Source organism: Carlito syrichta, unplaced genomic scaffold, assembly GCF_000164805.1.
Source record: "Carlito syrichta isolate Samal-C Ts95f unplaced genomic scaffold, Tarsius_syrichta-2.0.1 Scaffold301826, whole genome shotgun sequence".
NCBI classification, from domain to species: Eukaryota; Metazoa; Chordata; class Mammalia; order Primates; family Tarsiidae; genus Carlito; species Carlito syrichta.
In genome coordinates this window covers 488,948-509,962 of record NW_007245922.1, presented here as the reverse complement: position 1 = coordinate 509,962, position 21,015 = coordinate 488,948, and the positions used below count along the sequence as shown (strand labels likewise).

Genomic DNA, 21,015 nt, shown 5'->3' with positions numbered 1-21,015 from the left:
TCTACCTGTTGCTGAGAAAGTAAGGACTCCTGCAGATAAAGGAGATAGCAATCACATTTTCTAATTAGCCATTCAGTCACCCCCATTTACTCTTGTTTCTAATGCAGAATTTTCTTGCATTCAATTGGTATAAAAGTGGGATGTCTACTCTTTATTATAATGCTAAGTCTTACAACAACGTATGCCTTGCCAAGTGCAAACTTTCTCAAAAATGGCACATTTCTTTTAAAGTCCCTGAGATACCTAAGAAACCGGTTCCAGAAGAAGTGGTCCCTGTTCCCACTCCTAAAAAAGTGGAGCCCCCAGCACCCAAAGGTAGAAAAATAGTTTTGAAAAATATTCTTAGCACTGTCTTCTTGTATCTTTTTGTATGGGATCTGTATATTAACCATATAGTTCCTGTAAATCATCTGTAATAGATTTATTTAATTCTGTGTATGTTTATTTCATTAATTTGTGGTCATGCGTTATACAAGTTTCAGTAACATTTTTAGGCATCAGACCATGCTAACTGGGTCTTTGTTTCATGTAACGTATGTAATGTCTATATATGGTCTTGAAGTATTTAGCATTCATTTCTATTACAAGTGGAGCATATTAAATTACTTCCTAATTCTTACACTCTTAGTGAAGATTTATGCTGTGATGTAATCTTAAATGTCTCAGAAGGAGGCTAGAATATTCCACATTGTTTCAACGATGATATCTTTAAAGTTCCTGAGGTTCCCAAGAAACCCGTGCCAGAGGAGAAAAAGCCAGTTCCTGTGCCTAAGAAGGAACCTGCTGCTCCCCCAAAAGGTACACCAGATCTGATCATAGCGAAACCCTTTGCTCCAAACCCTTTTCGGAAAAAACCCTTTTCTTTGTGTGGTCTTCCTGTATACTGTGCTGTCTTTCTCTTTTGTCTCTTTCATCTGCTCCTTGTGTTTTTAATGTTTATCAGCTTCAGGGCTGTACTCTTGATATACATTATTTATGATACTGAATATGCCTAAGGCACCACAAGAAGTAATGAAAAGCAGTAACTATGAAAATAGTTACTATTTTCAAAACTATGAAAAGAAGTACTTATGAAACAAAGTAACTATGCCAAACTACTATCTTAAACAATTTTAATATCTTCCCTGTCTTAGAGAAAGAAGACATATTTGTGAAACTCATCTTCTACAGACATGTTTCTAGGGCAAAAAATTTTTACCCTCTTAAGTGTGACTTTTTCTTAATAAAAACACATTAATGAGTTAGGAAGAGATAGAGCCAGACAATTACAACTGGAGAATGTTTGGCAAAACTCAACGCTAACTAAATAAAGATGTACACAGTACTGCCAATAGCTGCCACTTTTCTTAAAAGTCAATCATGGCTAGTCTTCACTGGTGGGAAACACACAGATTTTTGACATTGACTTTTACTATGTTTTGTGAGACATTTGTTGAACTTTGCCATAAATGTCTCAGTTATCTAATTAGCTAGTCAGGGGACTTTTCATATGGGTATACTTGAATTCAAAGGTGCTGCTGTGGTATATTGCTAATCCCTTGCTTTTGTTTCTGTTTATTTGGGACTTTTTACTGTTATGTTGAAGCAATGAGCTACAACTGCACACATCTGTTCAGTTATAGAGAGATTCAGCAAGAACTCAGCACTATCTAGTTTAGGAGAAACCACTTAACTAAAATCACACATTTTTTCAGAGTTTTTCCTTTTGTCTGACTTTCCAATCTTTCTATTTTCTACCTGCATCAAAAAGACTTCTCTCTTTCTCAAATTCTTGATTATCTAATAATTAAACATTTAAAAAAATTAAACATTATTGCTAGTAAAACCAATACTAATACCAAAGCTACTTGATCACTCCTGAAAGAAACACACGAACATCTCTCATTTGTCCATAAAAACAAATACACATAGTGGATGTATACATGCATATACCTGTATGTATTTGTAATATAACATGTATATAAATATCTACATAATTACACTGAGATATTACAAATGCAAATGGAGAGGTACACAGGTTCACAAAAGGTGTCAATATTTTATTTAAAATGGGAACAATCGGCCAGGTGCTGTGGCTCATGCCTGTAATTCCAGCACTTTGGGAGGTGGAGGTGAGAGGATTGTCTGAGCCCATGGGTTCGAAACCAGCCTGGGCAACTTGGTGAGACCTCATTTCTACAATAAAAAATCAGCCAAGTGTGGTGGTGCACACCTGTAGTTCCAGCTACTTAGAAGGCTGAGGTGGAAGGATCTCCTAAGCCCAGCAGATGGAGGCTGTGGAGACCATGAGCATGTCACTGCACTCCAGCCTAGGCAACAGAGTGAGACTCCTACTTTAAAAAAAAAAAAAAAGGAAACAATCATTGCCAATAATGCATCCTGTTAAAATTCACCTTCCAATTAGCAAGTCGACTTTATCAATGCTTAAAAAAGATAAATTAAATTGATTGTAAACCTTTTTTGAAGTCAATGACCCTGTTGAAAACTATGGAATTCCTTAGAGAAAAGCACATATGGGCAGAACTACAAAATTTTGCACACAGAACTCCCCAAAGTCATTGACACATGGATGTTTGAGTGAGAGACTTACTCTAGAATTAGTGTTTCTTGAGTTTGGAATATACTATAGGCACACATAAAAATAATCAGAAGAGAAATGGGGGGAGTAAATTATGTAGTTACAAGTATTTAAGATTCTTTGGTCTTAGATAAATTTAACCCATTGTTGTATGTGCTACATGTCTTCATGCAAAGCATAAAGAATTTTTTATATATGAATAGAATTATATAATTTTTCTATTTTATACTATATCCACATTCTAGATTGTGTCATTACTGATTAATTTGTTTTTAGCAAAAGCATAGCATATAAATGAAAGATAAATTCTGTACACAGCCTTTTGCTATATAACTAATTTTTTATTGTCTAAATGCCTTTAAAACATTATTTGTGACATTTGTCACATCATGACTATAACATTATAGTTAGTTTAATTTTTTGCATTATTTTGCTTATGTATAATCTATAACAACATTAATGAGCTACGTAATGATTTTTATATGTGCCTGTATCCATCCATAAAAGTAATATATGTCTGAGCTAATATTCCATTTCAAAAACTTTAAGTCCCAGAGGTGCCAAAGAAACCTGTTCCTGAAGAAAAGATTCCTGTTCCTGTTGCAAAGAAAAGAGAAGTTCCCCCAGCTAAAGGTACAGTGATTTACTCAGTTTTTTAAAAAGCCTTAGTTTTGTGTCTTTAGTGCAAAACTTTTGTGTTTAATTATCTGTTAGTGGAACCTGTTTAATTAAAAATGAATATTTTATGGTAAGAATTCAACAAAAATGTCCGTCCACCTGTCTACTGTCTTATAAAGTAACTGTACATTAGCTACTTTGGAAAATATAAAGTCAATTCTAAAAATGTCTCTTCTAGTTTCAGAAGTAGAGAAGAGAGTTGTCACAGAAGAAAAAATAACCATTGTTACTCAGAGAGAGGAATCTCCACCACCAACAGGTACTTAATCCCATCTCCATGAAATAACTTTGTCTTTCCTTCAAACTTCTTAAATTGCGTGTTTTCTTTAGTGGTCCTACCAGTTCTATGTTGCTCATTTATTTTGCCTTTTTGAGAATTTTAATAGAACATACTATTCTTTAAGTGCCAGAAATACCAAAGAAGAAAGTTCCAGTTTCTCGGAAAGAGGAAGAAGCTCCACCACCAAAAGGTATTTGTCTCACCACCCTCCCAAGAAGTCTTGATGTTCCATTAATTTGGTTAGTTTTATGATATAAGTGCATCGTGGCTCTATATCTGTGTTTTGTGTTGAGCCTTAATAAGATAATGCAAAAGTTCTAAAAGTGTATAATGTTTCTAAAGTGCCAGGTGTGCCTAAGAAACCTGTACAAGAGGAGAAAGTTCCAGTGCCAGTTCCTGTTGCTAAGAAAGCTCCTCCTCCCCGAGGTAGGATTTGTCTCAATACTATGACAAAAAAATCCTTAGTGTGTGAGTTCTTGCTTTGTCTATCTGGTTCTTCCTGTACTGACTTTTTGTCTTGCCTCTGAGAGAGCTTTTGAGTGTATGTTCTTGTGATATGTAACTTGTTTGTCCATTTTGCTAGTGAAAATAGTGTACTATGGCAAATCTTTCCCAAGAAAGGATTTTTTAAAAAATTCTTGATTTTAAGTTTTAACTGTAATGCTTTTTTAAAGCTGAAGTTGCTAAGAAAGCTGTTGTAGAAGAGAAAAGATTTGTTGCTGAAGAAAAAGTATCCGTCGCAGTTCCTCAAAGAGTGGAAGTCGTGCGGCATGAAGGTACATAATTGGAAGTGAGGGGGAAAAAAGAGTTTGTATTTGCTTAAAAACCTCTTCTTTCCAGGTGTGATTGTTTACCTTAGAACTTGTCTTTATCAGCTGTTTCTCTTTATGTTGATATTAAAATATATCTACCTGTTGTAGACTGAGTCTTTTGTGTTGGCATTGATCTTGACTCATTTTAAGAAAGTGAATGGGGTGCTGAAAATGTGATAATTTTGAAAGTGGTCACACCTGGACATAATTCAAATATCCTTCTCATCTTGGGCCATCCTTGCCCTCATCTTCCACATCAGCTTTCTCCTTCTTTTGGTGAGGAAGTACTATGAAACTATATCCTAAGCAGCTAGAAGAACCGTTATCCACCTGTAGTGAGCATGTGGCTGTATCTACATTGGTGTCTCAGCAGGCCAAACTTAAATTTATCTTTTAAAATGTCTGCAGAGGAGGAATGGAGTTATTCAGAAGAAGAGGAAAGAGTATCCATTTCAGTTTATAGAGAAGAAGAAAGAGAGGAGGAGGAGGAGGAGGAAGTGGAGATTACAGAATATGAAGGTAAACAATGCAACTAAGCTAGAGATGGCCCGGAGCCTTGATGAAATGTTTCCTTTCACAGATTGTTTTTTGTTTGTTTGTTTTTTGTTTTTGAGTTGGAGTCTCACTCTGTCACCCAGACTGGAGTGCAGTGGCGGCTCCCGGCCACCGCAGCCTCGACCTGCTGGGCTCCGGCGATCCTTCCGCCTCAGCCTTCCGAGTAGCCGGAATTACAGACATGTGCTACCACGCCCGGCTGATTTCTAGATTTATTGTAGAGATGAGGTCTCACTGCCCAGGCGGGTCTCGAACCCGCCGGGTCAGGCAATCCACTCACCTCAGCCTCCCAAAGGCGCGGGATTACAGGCTGAGCCACCGAGCCCGGCTCAGATTGTTTTTTAGACTAGTGAAAAGTGACGCAAATTCAATAAACATCTAATGATTTCTTTAGATGTATCCTTTTGATCAAAACACAAGATTCAGGAACATTACACAAGAGTAAATAGCCAGTGTATTTCTTGCCCATCCCTTCTTACTTAGCAATATAGAAAAAAATACTCGATATTTATATGTAATTAGTGAGGGCAAGTATCTCTGTCTATATACATATCCTTTCATTAGACAGGACTTGGCTTCAGCCTGGTGAGCTATCATAAACTTCACCTTAGTAGTCTACTCTCTACCCAGTGTTTAACAGACTTTTTAAAACCACAATTCACAGACAGAAATATATTTTGTATTGTAATCCTACACACGTGCAAAATAAAAAATTTTGCTATTTTCTGTTTTCTTTAATTCATTTAAAAAATGCAAATTATAACCTACTACATTGATTATACAAGACACTAATGGGTCCTGACTCACAGTTTAATAATGAAAAAGAAAACATATTACCTCACTGCATCCTCAGAGTCAAGGCTATATTTGTGAGTCTGAAATACCAAGTATATGATGCTTTCCTATATTTTACAAACAGAGAAAACAATTATGTAATATCTGTGATCAAATTGAGTTTTTATTCGGATCTTCCCATACCTATAATGCTTTTTCTTTATCATTTCTTAAGAAATGAACCAACAAACTTAATTTCATTGGGGTACCTTTCCAATGCATTAAAGTACCACTAGGTTTTCTGCTAAAATCCAGCATTCTGGCTAAAGCTATATGTGCAAAACAACTTTTCTAAGAAAGTTCCTAAACTCTGTTTTTAAAGGGAAATCAAGCCAGGCGTGGGGAATCATGCCAGTAATCCAGCAATTTGGGAGGCTGAGGTGGGAGGATTGTTTGAGTCCAGGTGTTCAAGACCAGCTTGGGCAATATAGCGAGATACCATCCCTAAAAAAAGAAAAATTTTAAAAAATGGAAATCAATAAGTTCTTAACAAATTAACTCTCTTCCCATTGAAGAGATGAATATAACTGTTGTACATTTAGATGCTCTTAAGTGCATATCTGACTATTAAAAGATAGTTTCATACATACTCTTAGAAGAAAAGTCCATGTGAAATGCAAGATGCACAATCTTAATGGAATTGCTTGGAATAAAGAAAGATGGCATATGACTCCTTAGATGAAGTCTTCCAGTTCTGTTGTGTTTCCTTGAAGAGTTTATGATGTTGGGGTTAAGTCGGAAAGCTGGTGGATGTGAAGAGGACCCTATCTTTTCTAGAAATGTTTGGAAAGCCAAACATAACACATACATGAAGAAAGCTCTCATTGCATCAGTCTGATTTCAATTTTTGACACAATAGTAGGTTGTACATTTCCTTCAGTACTTCAGACTACTTAAAAGGAGAGACACTTTATGATGTTCTTATGCTTTCATTAAGCCCAAATGACTTAGTGAAAAGATGGAGGTGGCCTGTTAGGTTTACTTTCGGTGTAAAGATCAGATGTGTCTTTAACTAAAACTTTTTATTCCCAAATTAACTTTATATACATCGGCACAAAAGCCACATGATATCTCCTGCCTCTTCTACCATAACTGCCCCACAAAACTGGGGAAAAAAAACACAAAATATTATTTCACAATTCACTTTTAAACCCTAAAGTATGTATCTTCCTTGCAGCCTTCAAATCTAGAGTGTTCTGCTATTTATGTAACTTGTCTTCAAATTATTGTATTCTTGTTAATTTAGTCACTAGAATTGCCTTTTGTCTTGTATTTGTCCTGTTATTGCTGTGAATATAAGCATTATTATCTGTATGATACACTTGAACATTAAATTAATGAAACATTTTCCATAGTCTTTATTAAAGTAAAAAAAAAATGCTTATATTACAGTGTTCTTTGGGTATTTTACGTGAGAATAATCAGAGATTTGGCTAGTGTTAAACTTATGCCATCTTAACTGCTCTTTTAGGTGATAAATCACAGCTAAAATTAAGCTTAAAAAACACTACAATTTATCTCTTTAAACTTTGTTATCTTTAAAGTGATGGAAGAGCCCGAGGAATATGTTGTGGAAGAAAAACTGCACTTTATTTCTAAGAGAGTGGAAGCTGAACCAGCTGAAGGTATACTGATGCTTAAATTAGTTTTATTTATGTGTTGGTTTGTCTTCTTTATGTTCTCTTATAGCCAATGTATCGTCTATATTGCAACTGTTGATAAATATCATGTTTAATAAGAAGTCTTCTTAGATTTTTTATTGGTAAGAAATGTGGACATTTCTAAAAGTGTATTTTATAATCTTTTCAAGTGCTTGAGAAGCAGGAGAAGAAAATTGTACTGAAACCGAAAATTCCTGCTAAAGTAGAGGAGCCTCCACCAGCTAAAGGTACAATTTCTTTCAGAGAAGAATGATATCATTTGTATTAATAGATGTAATAATGCCTCTAGTCTTCATAAGTGTCTAAGTTTTTGTCAGCACATATATGTGGGCATTTTTACCGCGTGTAGTCATTAATGTTTTTGTGTATGTGTAATCTTTGAAAAAAGTGAGTTCTAAGTCCCCAAACTATATATCACTTCTTATGTAAGGGAAGCTCATATTCTTAAACCTATATCGTCTTTCTAAAGTTCCTGAAGCACCTAAGAAAATTGTGCCCGAAAAGAAAGTTCCTGCTGCCGTTCCTAAAAAGGAAAAAGTACCACCAGCTAAAGGTATATTGGATTTTACTTTGCTCTTAAATGTGTCTTTCTTTTTCATCTAAGTTGATACATTCTTCAAATTTTTATAAAGTGAACAAGAAAATTAAAATGGCTATGTTTAGTGTTTTTCATCTTGTGTGTTTGACGGTGTTGTCTGGTATCTCTTAAGTGCCAGAAGAGCCAAAGAAACCAGTTCCAGAAAAGAGGGTTCCCCCAAAAGTGGTTAAGATGGAAGAACCTCCCCCAGCCAAAGGTAAACAAAACCCCCCAGCACAAAAACTAGAAACATTCGTCTTGTCCTTCTCTCTGCTGCTGTCCTTTGGGTCACATCTTTTATATGTAGTTTACTGGTGTATGTTGGTGGCAATGGTGTCTTTGGGTGGCGTATTACTTGTAATGTTTATTTGTGTGTGCCCTGTAAATTCTTGTATTCAAAAAAAATCACTTTCTAGGGAATATATATTTATAAAATCCACTTGAATATAACTCCCTAATCCTAAAATTATCTTTTAAGTGACTGAGAGGCATATGCAAATTACCCAGGAAGAAAAGGTTCTTGTTGCTGTAACTAAAAAAGAGGCGCCTCCAAGAGCAAGAGGTACATGAACCCCTTCCTTACACACAATATTGTACTTGACCCAACCTTTACCAGACACAGTTTATGGGTGTTTGTTTTTGTTGTTGTTATTATGGTGGTGGTTTTATGTTTGAAGTCATGAAAGTGTCAAGTCTTTTATGTTTGAATTACTGCTGTACGGCTGCCTTTTCGTGGTGTTAACAAGGGAACAGTTCTTTAAAGTGAAATCTGTCTTTAAAGTGCCAGAAGAACCTAAGAGAGCTGTCCCAGAAGAAAAAGTTCCAAAACTCAAGCCTAAAAGAGAGGAAGAACCACCAGCTAAAGGTATACTGACTCTTTAAAAAAATCAAAATAAGCAGCTAGGTATTGAAATTAATATAGCGGAATTGTTATCATTAGAAAACAAATAATATAAATGCATATGATAACATAATATCTTTGTTATTTCATTTCACTTCAAAACCAAACATTTCTGATACCATGAATTACTTGTTTTGCATTTTCTGAAGAAAAAGTGAAACTTCCCAACATGTATGGGTAGTTTTCCTTAAAATGTATTTGTCTTCTAATATGTCTACTTGTCCATATATAACCATCTACCTAAATGCTTGTTTTATGTAGCATTCTTTGCTGACATTTTTAATTTTAAAAATTCTTAATTTTCTACATTGTGCCAGTAGAGCTTATGAAAATAAGTTAGAATTAAGGTGAAGGAACTATTTATACAACAAGTTTCTGTCTAATGTTTGTACTTTGATAGTTATTATTCATGCTGTCTAGTTGTCTTTCTTAACTCTTTTATAAAGACTACTTGATCTTCCTAAAATTATTTAATGTCTTTGAAGCTTAAGTTTCTTTTCAAGCAAGTATTCATATGCATATTTAGCCATATTTATTTCCAAGTCTATTGATTTTTCTTGCCATTTAAATAACAAGTTTAACTGGGCACTGTTATAGTTGTCTTTGTACTTGGACTGTTAGCACAAAATTTCTTTGTCTTGGATTGTTAGTACAGAATTTTCTTAACACATATATTTTCAGAATCTTGTAATTCACTTTTAATAATTACTCTTTTAAAGTGACCGAATTAAGAAAAAGAGTTGTTAAAGAAGAAAAAGTATCCGTTGAAGTTCCAAAAAGAGTACCTCCTCCCACTAAAGGTATATTGTGCTTTGATTAAATAATACGAAGTGTGAAACTATTCAACTCTGCCTGCTAGTTCCCAATTTGATGCCCAGACTTTACTACCTTATTGTTGAATAAAGGCAGGGGCTCTAACATTTAAACTTACCCTTAGTAAATATACTCTTTGATACCTTGACCAGCAAAGGACAGTCAGTGTCTTCCATAACTAGGACACGAGACCATCACAAGAATAAAATCAAAGCACATTGTTACTTCATCCCTAAATGGGCTCCAAGTAAAGTGCTGCCTGTTAATATCATTCTAGAAGTAATTGTAACAGAGGAGAAGGAGTGGTCTTACACCCAAGAAGAAGAAACAGTTGCAGTACAACGGGAAGAGGAATATGAGGAATATGAAGACTATGAAGAATATAAGGAATACGAGTATGAGCCAACAGAAGAATATGACCAATATGAGGAATATGAAGAGCGCGAGTATGAGCGTTATGAAGAGTTTAAAGAACATGAAGAGTACATCACAGGTACGAACCAAACTGCAAGTGCAAAAACACATTCAATATGTGCAAATTACATTAGAACCAGATTTTTAAAATATGGATGCCCAAAGCAATTTGGAACAACTTGGTTTCATTTGGCAAACTCAGAATTTCCTTCTTGAATAACTTCTAGAAAAAAAAACTCTATGAATCCTAAGGTTATTGTTGCACTTTGGTTTTGAGAATAATCTATTCTCCTCCTTATTTTTGTTCATATGCAAAATATCAAATGCCCCCAAGTTTTTTTCGAAAAAAGATGTGACGCTTATCTTCAAGTGCTCATCATCAAAAGTGCTACATGATCAAAAATTTCTGAACTTTTTTTTATTCTGAAGGTTACTATTATTGAGCATGATAAGCTATTGAGAAAATGTACTATCCTCAAGGTTCCCATCATCGAAACTTGACAATGACGACTTCAAAGTAAAGAAACATGATGGCCAACACAAGCAGTTTTATTTGCCTAAGGAAGATAAAAATTGTAGGCATATACAATTTATTTATTTTGCTCAAAGAATAATTTTCTATAGGAACTTGGAAATTAATCAGCATTATTTGACCTATTCAACTTCTGATGTTGCATAATGTAATTTTGAGAATATTCTACAAAATTTACGGATAGCCTTATAAACCAATATTACAGAGAGGAGAATTTTAGCTCCAGTTTTGTCACCTGAAGTGAAGTGAGAATTTTCATATATAAGAGAGCATTACAGTTACCTGATTGAAGTAAGTAAGTAGCAAGGAAGAAAGGACAATATAAGCTGGTTTAGGTTTTTTAGAGCTTGTTCTACTTGGACTTCTGCTTCTTACTCACTTCTAGAAGCTATGGCTATTATACAGATAAAAGATACATGATGTCAATTCTTTCATTCCGTTGAAGAAAGACTGTTGATTTATATTCTAAAAGCTAACATTAAATACCTTCTATGTACTTTTAAAGAACCTGAGAAGCATGTCCCTGTAAAGCCTATTCAAGAAGAACCAGTTCCCACAAAACCAAAGGCCCCACCAACTAAAGGTAGAGTAAGAAAAACACTATTAACCATAGGAGACCTTTGTTTCTTACGTGTCTGTCATACTATAAATATATGTTGAAGTGGTGGTGTACAAATCATGCGTGTTTGGGAATATTATGTTGTATATTGTAGTTCTTGGCTTTTTGTTCTTACTAGTCTTGAGACATCTGGTGCGGGCTCTGAAATCTCTTAATATTGATATTTTAAAGTGCTGAAGAAAGCTGTCCCTGAGGAAAAAGTACCAGTGCCCATTCCTAAGAAGCTCAAACCTCCACCACCCAAAGGTACATGACCGAGTAATAACTACCAAAAACAGCCTTGTTATGTGTGTTCTGTAATTGTGTCTTACCATCCCGTCTGATGTTCTCTGTTTTTTTCAAATAAATTGTTCTGGTCCTGGTTCTTACATTTCAGTTTTTTATGTGTATTGATTACAAAGTATTCATGGGATTGGTTTTAATGCTCTTTAATAATTAATATCTTTAAAGTGCCTGAAGAACCAAAGAAAGTTGTTGAGGAAAAAATACATATTTCAATTACCAAACGTGAAAAAGAGCAGGTGACTGAACCAGCTGCTAAAGGTATAATAATTTCCTTCATAGATTGTGTTCTATTATGATGTCTGTTTGAAATTAATGTAGCTATGTTTTGCTTTTTTTTGTTGCTGTTTTGTGTCTTTTAAAGTAATTGTCAGCAGAATATTGGATGTAAAAATATGTAAATACAGGGTAAGAAGATAATGTTTGGTACCTTAAAAGGAAAAATGATTTCAAAATATATTCATAGCCTCTTAGATAGTGGCTGCGTCCTGCCACATAGGTGTAATATTTGTAAAATAGAGTGTTTGGATTTAAAAACCAGTGACTATTTGGCATATTTCTAATTTACCTAAATTGATGTAATGATGCAACAATATTTACCAAAGTTTGATAACTTTATTCCAATGAATAAAATCATTTTGAAGTTTTTTTGTTTTTGTTTTTGTTTTTTTGAGTCAGAGTCTCACTCTGTCGCCCAGGCTGGAGTGCAGTGGCAGGACGGCTCACTGCAGCTTCAACTTCCTGGGCCTTCCAAGTAACTGGAATTGCAGGCATGCACCACCACCCCTGGTTCTTTTTTTTTTTTTTCTTTTTTAATTGCAGAGATTAGGTCTGGTCTCAAATCGGGCGCAGGCAATCCTCTCGCCTCTGCCTCCCAAAGTGCTAGGATTACAGGCATGAGCCACCACACCTGGCCCATTTTAAATATATATATATATTTAAAGCTAACTCAGTTTCCATTTATATTTTTCCTGCTTTATATAAGTATGAAGTAAGTTCCCTGCTATTTCAGGAAGTACACTTATCCAGATGTAAATCTTGCTTTACAGGAAAGGGTGTTTCTTTCAAGCAGGGATAATTGAATATTAAACATCATTACACATTTGGGTCCTGCTACCCTTACTTGAATGCATCTGAATATTGGTATTTCCATGAAGCTCAGAATCCTTTCCATGGAGAATATAAACTCTCTTATATATGAATAATAGCACGCCTATCCTATTAGAGATCACTGCATTATACTATCTGTTTAAAGTACAAAAAAGCAAGCATTGAATGGGTGGCCTGATTCTGACAATAAAATTTTCTTATACTTAATATTTCAAGTGCCCACAAAGCCCAAGAAGGTCATTGCAGAAGTAAAAGTACCTGTCCCTAAAAAAGAAGTAGCAACGCCTGTTAGAGGTACCTAATGGCACTCATTTTTGTGTGTTGTTTGTCTTCTTTGGTGTTAAATTTGTATTCAGTTCTGTGTAAAGTTGTTTTGTGGGAAAGATAAAGCTTGTTCTTGGGTGTGTGTTCCTAAAGTATCTTAATTTTGTTGAGTAACTGGCAAATGGCCAACTTAAAGATAATACCTTTAAACTGTCAGAAGAGCCTGAAGAACTTGAACCCGAAGAGGTTGCCTTTGAAGAGGAAGTTGTAACCCGCGTAGAGGAATATCTTGTAGAAGAAGAAGAGTATCTTCATGAAGAAGAGGAGTTCATAACTGAGGAAGAAGAGGTGCCAGTCATACCTGTCAAAGGTAGATGATTTCTCCTGCAAAGCCACGTGCAGTGGCACCTTTGGAATTTGGGTGTCTTATAGGGTCAGATTCTGGGGGTTATTAGCACTGATGATGGCAACTCTACTTATTTTAGAAGCAGACATTGAAGAAGTATGATGTCTGCAGGTGCTTTTCACATTTTATATCTTTTTTGCAACATTTCCAACATTCTTAATATCTTTAAAGTGCCTGAGGTACCCAAGAAGCCTGTTCCAGAAGAGAAGAAACCTGTTCCCGTTCCCAAAAAGAAGGAAGCTCCCCCAGCAAAAGGTACATAAGAGACTTAATCCACCTATAAATAGTTTACAGTCTTCTGAATGCAAAACCTTGTGTGTGTTGCCATCTGTTGTTAGAGATTGTTAACTGTGCTTTATATGAATGTGTTGTAACTAGTCATTAGAACTTAACAATAAACAATGTCTTTAAAGTGCCTGAGATTCCTAAGAAGCCAGAAGAAAAACTTCCTGTGCCTATTCCTAAAAAAGAGAAGGCCCCACCAGCTAAAGGTACATCTCTTTATAATCCATAAGTGGAATAATGTAATAATTCACCCATCTAGTGTACCTTGGTGAGCCACAGCAGTCCTTTCCCCATGACAATATTAACAATATTAATGCCAAGACAAGAACCACTTAACTGGCCACAGAAGCGGTTTACCACACATTCACTTCTGAATTTTACCATCAAAGCATGCTTATGCTCAGGGCTTGGCTCTTCCTCTTTAGGAGAAATTTCTTTGTGTGAAACAAATTCTTCTTGCCATATCAAATTGGACAAAACCCTGCTTTACCAGGAATTGTGTATTGTCGTTATCACCAATAGTCCATGTTTTTTTTGTTTCTTTTTTTCAATGTTTTTTAATATTCATGTATTTTCTAGCCTTTGTTTTGTGGCTGTTATTATCTTCAGTCTTACAGTGAAGTTGTTAGAATATCGATGATGCTACAATTAGGCCTTAAATTGCTGGCCTTAAAGTCTTTGCTATGGGTGAAAACTGTAACACTATCCCTATTTGATGTCTTTAAAGTTCCTGAAGTGCCCAAGAAACCTGTACCAGAAGAGAAAGTACCGGTCCCAGTTCCTAAAAAGGTGGAAGCTCCACCTGCCAAAGGTATATGAACTTGCAATGTCACTATTTTTTTAAAAATTTCATATTTGCCTATAGGTAAAAAATAAATTGGTTCAATTCTGTGCTCTTCAGGGATGGAACTCTGGTTTTTATTTTAAAAATAAAATGCTTCTTGGAATGGCTTTGTCATATTTATGCTGCCTTATCTTAATTACCTTACCTTAGTCTTTTTGAAACTATGCTAGTTGATATTTTTATGTTACATAAAATTTTTCTCTAAATTATGTCTTTAAAGTGCCAGAGGTCCCCAAGAAGCCTGTACCTGAGAAGAAGGTACCAGTTCCTGCTCCTAAGAAAGTGGAAGTTCCTCCTGCAAAAGGTAACATCATTTCATCATTGAAAGTATATTGGGAAATATCTTCATATTTATGCACATTCACACACAAATTCCCCCGTAACGTTACCTGTTTTCAACAAGTGTCTGTCTTGTTAGAGGTGTGTCAGGTATTTTGTGGTTCTTTTTCAAATCTATTGCTCTAAGATTCTATAAAAGAACACATTCTTAAAGACAAATCATATCTTTAAAGTGCCAGAGGTGCCCAAGAAGCCCATTCCAGAAGAAAAGAAACCAACACCCATTCCGAAAAAAGTGGAAGCCCCACCACTCAAAGGTACATTAACCTCTAACAGAACTAGGATTAAAAGGAAAATTAACTGGTGTCACACAGCCTCACTAGTTGTAATTAACACTTTATTTATGTTGATGACCGATGCTTTACAATCAGAATATTTGTTTTTCATGCTTTCTCATTGTTTTGAGTATTTTGCCTAAAAGTGATGTTTGTACCATTGAATAAATATCTTTAAAGTGCCAAAGAAACGTGAACCAGTGCCAGTCCCTGTAGCTCTACCTCAGGAGGAGGAAGTTCCATTCGAAGAAGAAGTTGTTTCTGAAGAAGAAGTTCCACCTGAGGAAGAGGAAGTTTTACCTGAGGAAGAGGAAGTACTACCTGAAGAAGAGGAAATTCCACCTGAGGAAGAAGAAGTCCCTCCTGAGGAGGAAGAATATGTGCCTGAGGAAGAAGAAGAAGAAGAAGTTCTTCCAGAAATTAAACCTAAGTTGCCAGTACCTGCACCAGGTATAGCAGCTCTTCTTAAAATCACCAAAGTCTCTTTTATGTTGACCTCTGCTTTTCCATCATTTTGCTCATCTCCAATTTTATCTGTAATGCTTTACTCTCTGTTGTCTGTCATCTAAATCTTAGAAAACATTCCAGACACGTGTGTTCTTATTATTGTGTGTCTGCCTTATATTTCTGTTTGTTGTAAATTATCTAAATGTCTTTTCAGACTTCATGTTAGGAAACGTGTGGTTGTTTTTGGTCTTATTCTCATGTGTGGTTTTGTTTTATATATATATATATATAAACATCATATATGTGGTTTTTAATGTCTTAAAATGAAATGTTTTTAAGTGCCTGAAGTACCAAAGAAAACTGTACCAGAGAAGAAAGTCCCTGTTCCTGCTAAAAAAGTGGAACCTCCACCACCACCCAAAGGTACACCACCCCAAAGTGAACACGCATTCTTCATCTATAGCTTCACTAGATAAATTATGGTAGAACTGAGTTTTAGGAGGAACTCTATTCATAAAATGTACAATCACATAGTTGCATTTTTACTTCTAACATGTGCTCTGGAATACTGATATCCATTTCATTTCACTGGATGCAAAGCAGTGTTCAAGAACAAAGATGAAAGGAAGTTTTTTTGGTTTTTTTTTTTGAGTTGGAGTCTCACTCTGTCGCCCAGACTGGAGTGCAGTGGCCGCTCCCGGCCACCGCAGCCTCGACCTGCTGGACTCCGGCGATCCTTCCGCCTCAGCCTTCCAAGTAGCCAGCATTACAGGCATGCGCTACCATGCCCGGCAGATTTTTTGATTTATTGTAGAGATGAGGTCTCACTGCCCAGGAGGGTCTCGAACCCACGGGCTCAGGCAATCCACTCACCTCAGCCTCCCAAAGGTGAGGGATTACAGGTTGAGCCACCAAGCCTGGCTGAAAGGAAGTTTTATCCCAAAACTGCTACAAAAGTTCTACCCAATTTCCCATAACTTTACTAGACATCACAGTTTTCATGTAGATATTTTGCAGAGCTAAATTATCTACAGTAAAAACTTCCCTGAAAAATATAATCAATCAACACTCCTAAATTTTATCCCACAGCCATATGAAATGTTTTTGTAGCATCAGGCAGAAGATAAAAAAAAGAAAGATGAATGTATTTATCCAAGCACTGAGAAATAGTTATGTCTTCTGATATATATAAATATCAATGATAGCCCAACAGGTTTTGATTTTAGCCTTGACTTTGTACCATGTTGAGTTACTCTGAGCAAGTTCTTTAACTAGTAGGAGCCTCAAGTTCCTCTCCTATAAAATGGGGATACTAATATCAGTCCTAATGGGCTCAGATATTGTGAGGATAAAATAAAGTTAGGTATAAAAATAGTCTATCATTAAATTAAAAGTATCCAGATTTAACAAATTTAGTCAGCTTCATGGTACAGGAAAGAATCAGTATATTTATGCCTAAAGTTTGATGATATTTTCTTCAAAAAGTAATGGCATCACTACTTAAAATAAGCATAACCCTTACATCAGACTATATAGTCATAGCTGATTGGATTTCAAGGATTCAGAAATACTTTATAGAAAATGATTTAATAAATTACTAGTGAAATTTAAGTGGATAAAATGATAGCATCTGTCCCCTGATAATAAAAATATTTATGTTGTTGATCCCTTGCTTTATGATCCTAATAACAATATAGTATTCAGGTTTCCCACTTGCACTACAGGCCTGAACAACTGTTGCATGTTGGTCTTCTATGTGGGGGGACTTCTTGGTTTCTTTCTTTTTTTGTCCCTGAAAATAAATTCTTATCATGAAATGATGTCTTTAAAGTGCCTGAGGTTAAGAAGAAAGTGCCAGAGAAGAAAGTGGTCATTGCCAAAAAAGAGGAAGCTCCTCCTGCCAAAGGTATTGCTATTCCCAAGCAAATTAGATACTGCCATTTCTTACCTCCATTCGTAAGAGTCAAAACATTGTTTCAGTCTCTGTTAGCACAACATATATTATTGCTGTGTCTATTGTCTTTGTGTTTGTGCAACTGAAATTGTAAAATGAAATATCTTTAAAGTGCCTGTGGTACCTAAGAAACCTGAACCAGCAAAGAAGGTGCCTCTTCCTGGTCTTAAGAAAGCAGTGGCTCCTCCGGCCAAAGGTACATCATCCCATAACAGGGATGTGTTTGCTGCACCGATGTTGAACTGTGGTGCAACCCACACAGGATGTTCAACATAAATGTGTGCAATGTACAGTCTGTCATTCTCATTTGTCATTTGTGATGCTGTTGCACCCATGTTTGTGTTATGCCAACTTTTCCACTTTGTGTCAATATATTTTACATTGCTTCTCTATGTATGCTGTTTCTAAAAAATAAAAATACTAAAGTCATATATCTTTAAAGAACCAGAAGTAACTAAGAAACAAGTCTCTGAACTACCCATTTCTTTTCTTAAAAAAAATAGAAGTTCCAGCAGTAAATAGTAGAATCTTTTTAATGGGCCCTTCATCTTAAACCACAAACCTTTTTATTCTTCTCTTATTAGCTTATTCTGTGGATGTGTGTTGTAATATTTATTATCTTCTTTTGAAAATGGGAAGCTTGGTCTATGTTCATCTTTGATTCTTACATTTTAAGTGTCTAAAATAGTCAATATCTTTTAGTTCCTGAGGTACCTAAAAAAGTGGAAGAAAGACGAATCATTCCCCCCAAAGAAGAGGAAGTTCCACCGGTTGAAGGTAGTTGACGTTTTAAGAAAATAGCATTTCAAAGTCATCCTTGTCTTATTGTTGTCTAATATTTGAAGGAGGTAAATCTACATTTTACACCAGGAAATAAACATACTCAGATTCTAAAAAGAAATGATTTGCCTAGTAGAAATTGGGCAGGCAAAGTATTTGCCATTTGAATCTCCTTCTTGCATGTCCAGCCTGTATGTTTGTTTGTTATCTGTTTTATTTTAATCAGAATATTTGAAGGGAAATTGTATTTTCTGTGGGAAATTTTTTATCAAATTACTTGGTTGGCAATTATAAAATAGACTTACCCAAGAGGAGTTCCAGTTAAGCCTGAATAACTGGTGCAGAAAAATCTGACTAACTTCTAATTGGCTGTCTGACTTCAAACAAGCCCACTTACATTAAATAATAATAATAATAATAGTAATAATAATAATAATAATTTTAACTAACATATCTGAGGTCTGAAAGGATAATTTCTAAAATGCTGTGAAGAGCCTAATATATTTTGAAGACCCAGTAGTCTCCAAGGACTAGTGAGTTCCCAGAAGCTTTTGGAAGGCTGAGAAGTGTTCAGATATAGCATTTCAGTCTAGTATTCAAATAGTAATTAACAAAATAATAATCTTTTAAAAGTATTTGAGGAACCTGAAGAGCCTATTCCAGAAGAAGAGATCCCAGAGGAACTACCTAGCATAGAGGAGGTTGAGGAGGTGGCGCCACCTAGAGGTAAACTGCTTTTATGAGTTGAACATTTAAAATACTTGGTGCTCGAAATCTTTCTCAGAATTTTCTAAATTACTATTCATTGGTATATGTGTATTATATCTTATCAATGATAAATTGAAGATTAATTATACCTGGCACCTGAAGCTATTTGTCTCTTTTCCCCCTAAATTTTCCTACTGCATCTGCAAAACAACTAAGAATGACAGATTACTTTTCTGTTATTGGCAATTTAATTTTTTCTGGACAGGCTCTACTTTATTATTCCTGAAGACTATGACAATATTTTGCATAATTAATATTATATTTGCTTATAGGATTTTTAAGCAATATCTTTTACACTTCTAGAGTCACCACTCCATATATATTATTACCATTTAGGTTGCTAATATCTTTTTAAAACAAATCAATGTTTTGTGTTGTTTCTTTACTTGTTTATTTCGGCATGTGGGTAATGTTCTGTTCATTGCATGTCATTTTTCAAAATTTCCATAAAATATCTTTTAAGTGCCTGAAGTGGTGAAGAAAGAAGTACCTGAAGTACCTACTCCTGTTCCTAAAAAAGTGGAGGCACCACCAGCTAAAGGTATATCAAATCCTGATGAACAATATCTTTAAATTCTCATTCATTTTTTTTCTAAAAAACAACTGTGTCTTCTTTCACTTCTTTCTTATGGTAACTTAAGTAGCAAACTGCTTAAGGATCAGTAAAAATACAACTCATTCCATTTCCTTAACCTTTTCTGGAACATTGTTGAATGATTATGTGTGTATGTTTATGTGTGAATTATTCTAGAAGCTCCATAAATAGCTGAGAATTTAACGTGCTGGTACATCTTTCTATACTTGTATGCATAGCAATGTATTACTCTTCCTCACATTCGATTTCTAGATTTTATTCCATTACGTAGGCAGAGTTTTCATATGTGTTGTAATAATTATTTTGCTATGCTTATGATTTTATGGAAGCAAATCTGTTTTAATGCTTGCATAGTAATTATTTTAAAGAACTTTATTCCCTTTTGTAACGTTTAGCCTATTCATTCAAAGTTACTACAAAATGTCTACATTCATTGCTTCCTAATTCAGTTAATGTTTCAGATAGTGCTCGTTAACAATTAGATTATGCTATCCCTAACATGAGACAAATACACAGTACCCAGAAGAACATGATACTTATGTCAGAGCTTAAGTACTCTACAAAGGTATTCACTTAAAAAAAAATTCATCAAATTAAAAATAGTAGAAGTAGGCAAGACTGAGGCAGAAGGATTGCCTGAGCCCAGCAGGTTGAGGCTGCAGTGACCATGAGCATGCCACTGTACTCCAGCCTGGGTGACAAGAGTGAGACTCCAACTCAAAAAAAAAAAAGGCACAATGTTGGTAATCCCTGTTATTAAAAAAAATAGAGAGAATAGCACGGATTCTTTGTGAATATTTCTTCTAAAGAGTATGTTAGCACAAATGAGGGATTTAGGAAAGTATCTTTATTGCCTCTAAAATTGATGTCCATTAATGCAGAGTACTTCTTAGACACGTTTGATGTTGTCGCTGATGTTTTTATTTCATGTTTATTATTGGACATTGTCAACTAACTAACGTGCCTAATATCTTTAAAGTGCCAAAGCAAGTTCCTGAGGAAAAAGTACCTGTTCCTGTCCAGAAAAAAGAAGCACCTCCAGCCAAAGGTACATCTTCTCTTTTAAACTTGAACTTCCTCTTCTGTCTTTTTTCATTAAGACGTTTATGTTTTATGTCTCTTGTGTCTTGGTTGCTTTTGATGTCTTTTGTCTATGAAAGCTTGCTTTTGACAGTTCTAAATATTAAAACTGTATCTTTAAAGTGCCCGAAGTACAAAGGAAAATTCCAGAAAAGAAAGTCCCAGAAAAGAAAATCCCAGAAAAGAAAGTCCCTCTGCCTAAAAAAGAAGTTGCTCCCCCAGCTAAAGGTATTTTTGGAAAGATCTTGGATTTTCATGTATTGTTGCATGCAAGTCTTTTTCAGGTTTTAAAATATATATTTTTTGAATTTACATCTTTTCTTCTTCTGTGT

The 21,015-nt window shown here is 35.2% G+C and overlaps 1 protein-coding gene across 6 annotated transcripts in view; it reads left to right on the top strand.

Annotated features, from left to right (window-relative positions):
* TTN (titin) overlaps window positions 1-21,015 on the top strand; it is a 275,101-nt gene that overhangs the window by 115,860 nt on the left and 138,226 nt on the right. For 3 of the 6 annotated variants that reach the window (XM_021711034.1, XM_008055342.2, XM_021711036.1), the window contains 33 exons: window positions 232-315; window positions 715-798; window positions 3,128-3,211; window positions 3,435-3,515; window positions 3,661-3,726; window positions 3,879-3,962; window positions 4,211-4,312; window positions 4,748-4,867; window positions 7,282-7,362; window positions 7,548-7,625; window positions 7,868-7,951; window positions 8,109-8,192; window positions 8,454-8,537; window positions 8,757-8,840; window positions 9,596-9,676; window positions 9,967-10,182; window positions 11,141-11,218; window positions 11,426-11,500; window positions 11,705-11,797; window positions 12,863-12,940; window positions 13,128-13,280; window positions 13,488-13,571; window positions 13,730-13,807; window positions 14,329-14,412; window positions 14,666-14,749; window positions 14,958-15,041; window positions 15,240-15,509; window positions 17,338-17,412; window positions 18,163-18,237; window positions 18,874-18,966; window positions 19,472-19,549; window positions 20,583-20,651; window positions 20,843-20,911. The exons of the other annotated variants lie outside the window; for them this stretch is intronic. In XM_021711034.1, the coding sequence (XP_021566709.1) occupies window positions 232-315; window positions 715-798; window positions 3,128-3,211; window positions 3,435-3,515; window positions 3,661-3,726; window positions 3,879-3,962; window positions 4,211-4,312; window positions 4,748-4,867; window positions 7,282-7,362; window positions 7,548-7,625; window positions 7,868-7,951; window positions 8,109-8,192; window positions 8,454-8,537; window positions 8,757-8,840; window positions 9,596-9,676; window positions 9,967-10,182; window positions 11,141-11,218; window positions 11,426-11,500; window positions 11,705-11,797; window positions 12,863-12,940; window positions 13,128-13,280; window positions 13,488-13,571; window positions 13,730-13,807; window positions 14,329-14,412; window positions 14,666-14,749; window positions 14,958-15,041; window positions 15,240-15,509; window positions 17,338-17,412; window positions 18,163-18,237; window positions 18,874-18,966; window positions 19,472-19,549; window positions 20,583-20,651; window positions 20,843-20,911 (3,117 nt within the window). The remainder of the gene's footprint in view (window positions 1-231; window positions 316-714; window positions 799-3,127; window positions 3,212-3,434; window positions 3,516-3,660; window positions 3,727-3,878; window positions 3,963-4,210; window positions 4,313-4,747; window positions 4,868-7,281; window positions 7,363-7,547; window positions 7,626-7,867; window positions 7,952-8,108; window positions 8,193-8,453; window positions 8,538-8,756; window positions 8,841-9,595; window positions 9,677-9,966; window positions 10,183-11,140; window positions 11,219-11,425; window positions 11,501-11,704; window positions 11,798-12,862; window positions 12,941-13,127; window positions 13,281-13,487; window positions 13,572-13,729; window positions 13,808-14,328; window positions 14,413-14,665; window positions 14,750-14,957; window positions 15,042-15,239; window positions 15,510-17,337; window positions 17,413-18,162; window positions 18,238-18,873; window positions 18,967-19,471; window positions 19,550-20,582; window positions 20,652-20,842; window positions 20,912-21,015) is intronic. 6 annotated transcript variants of the gene reach the window in all.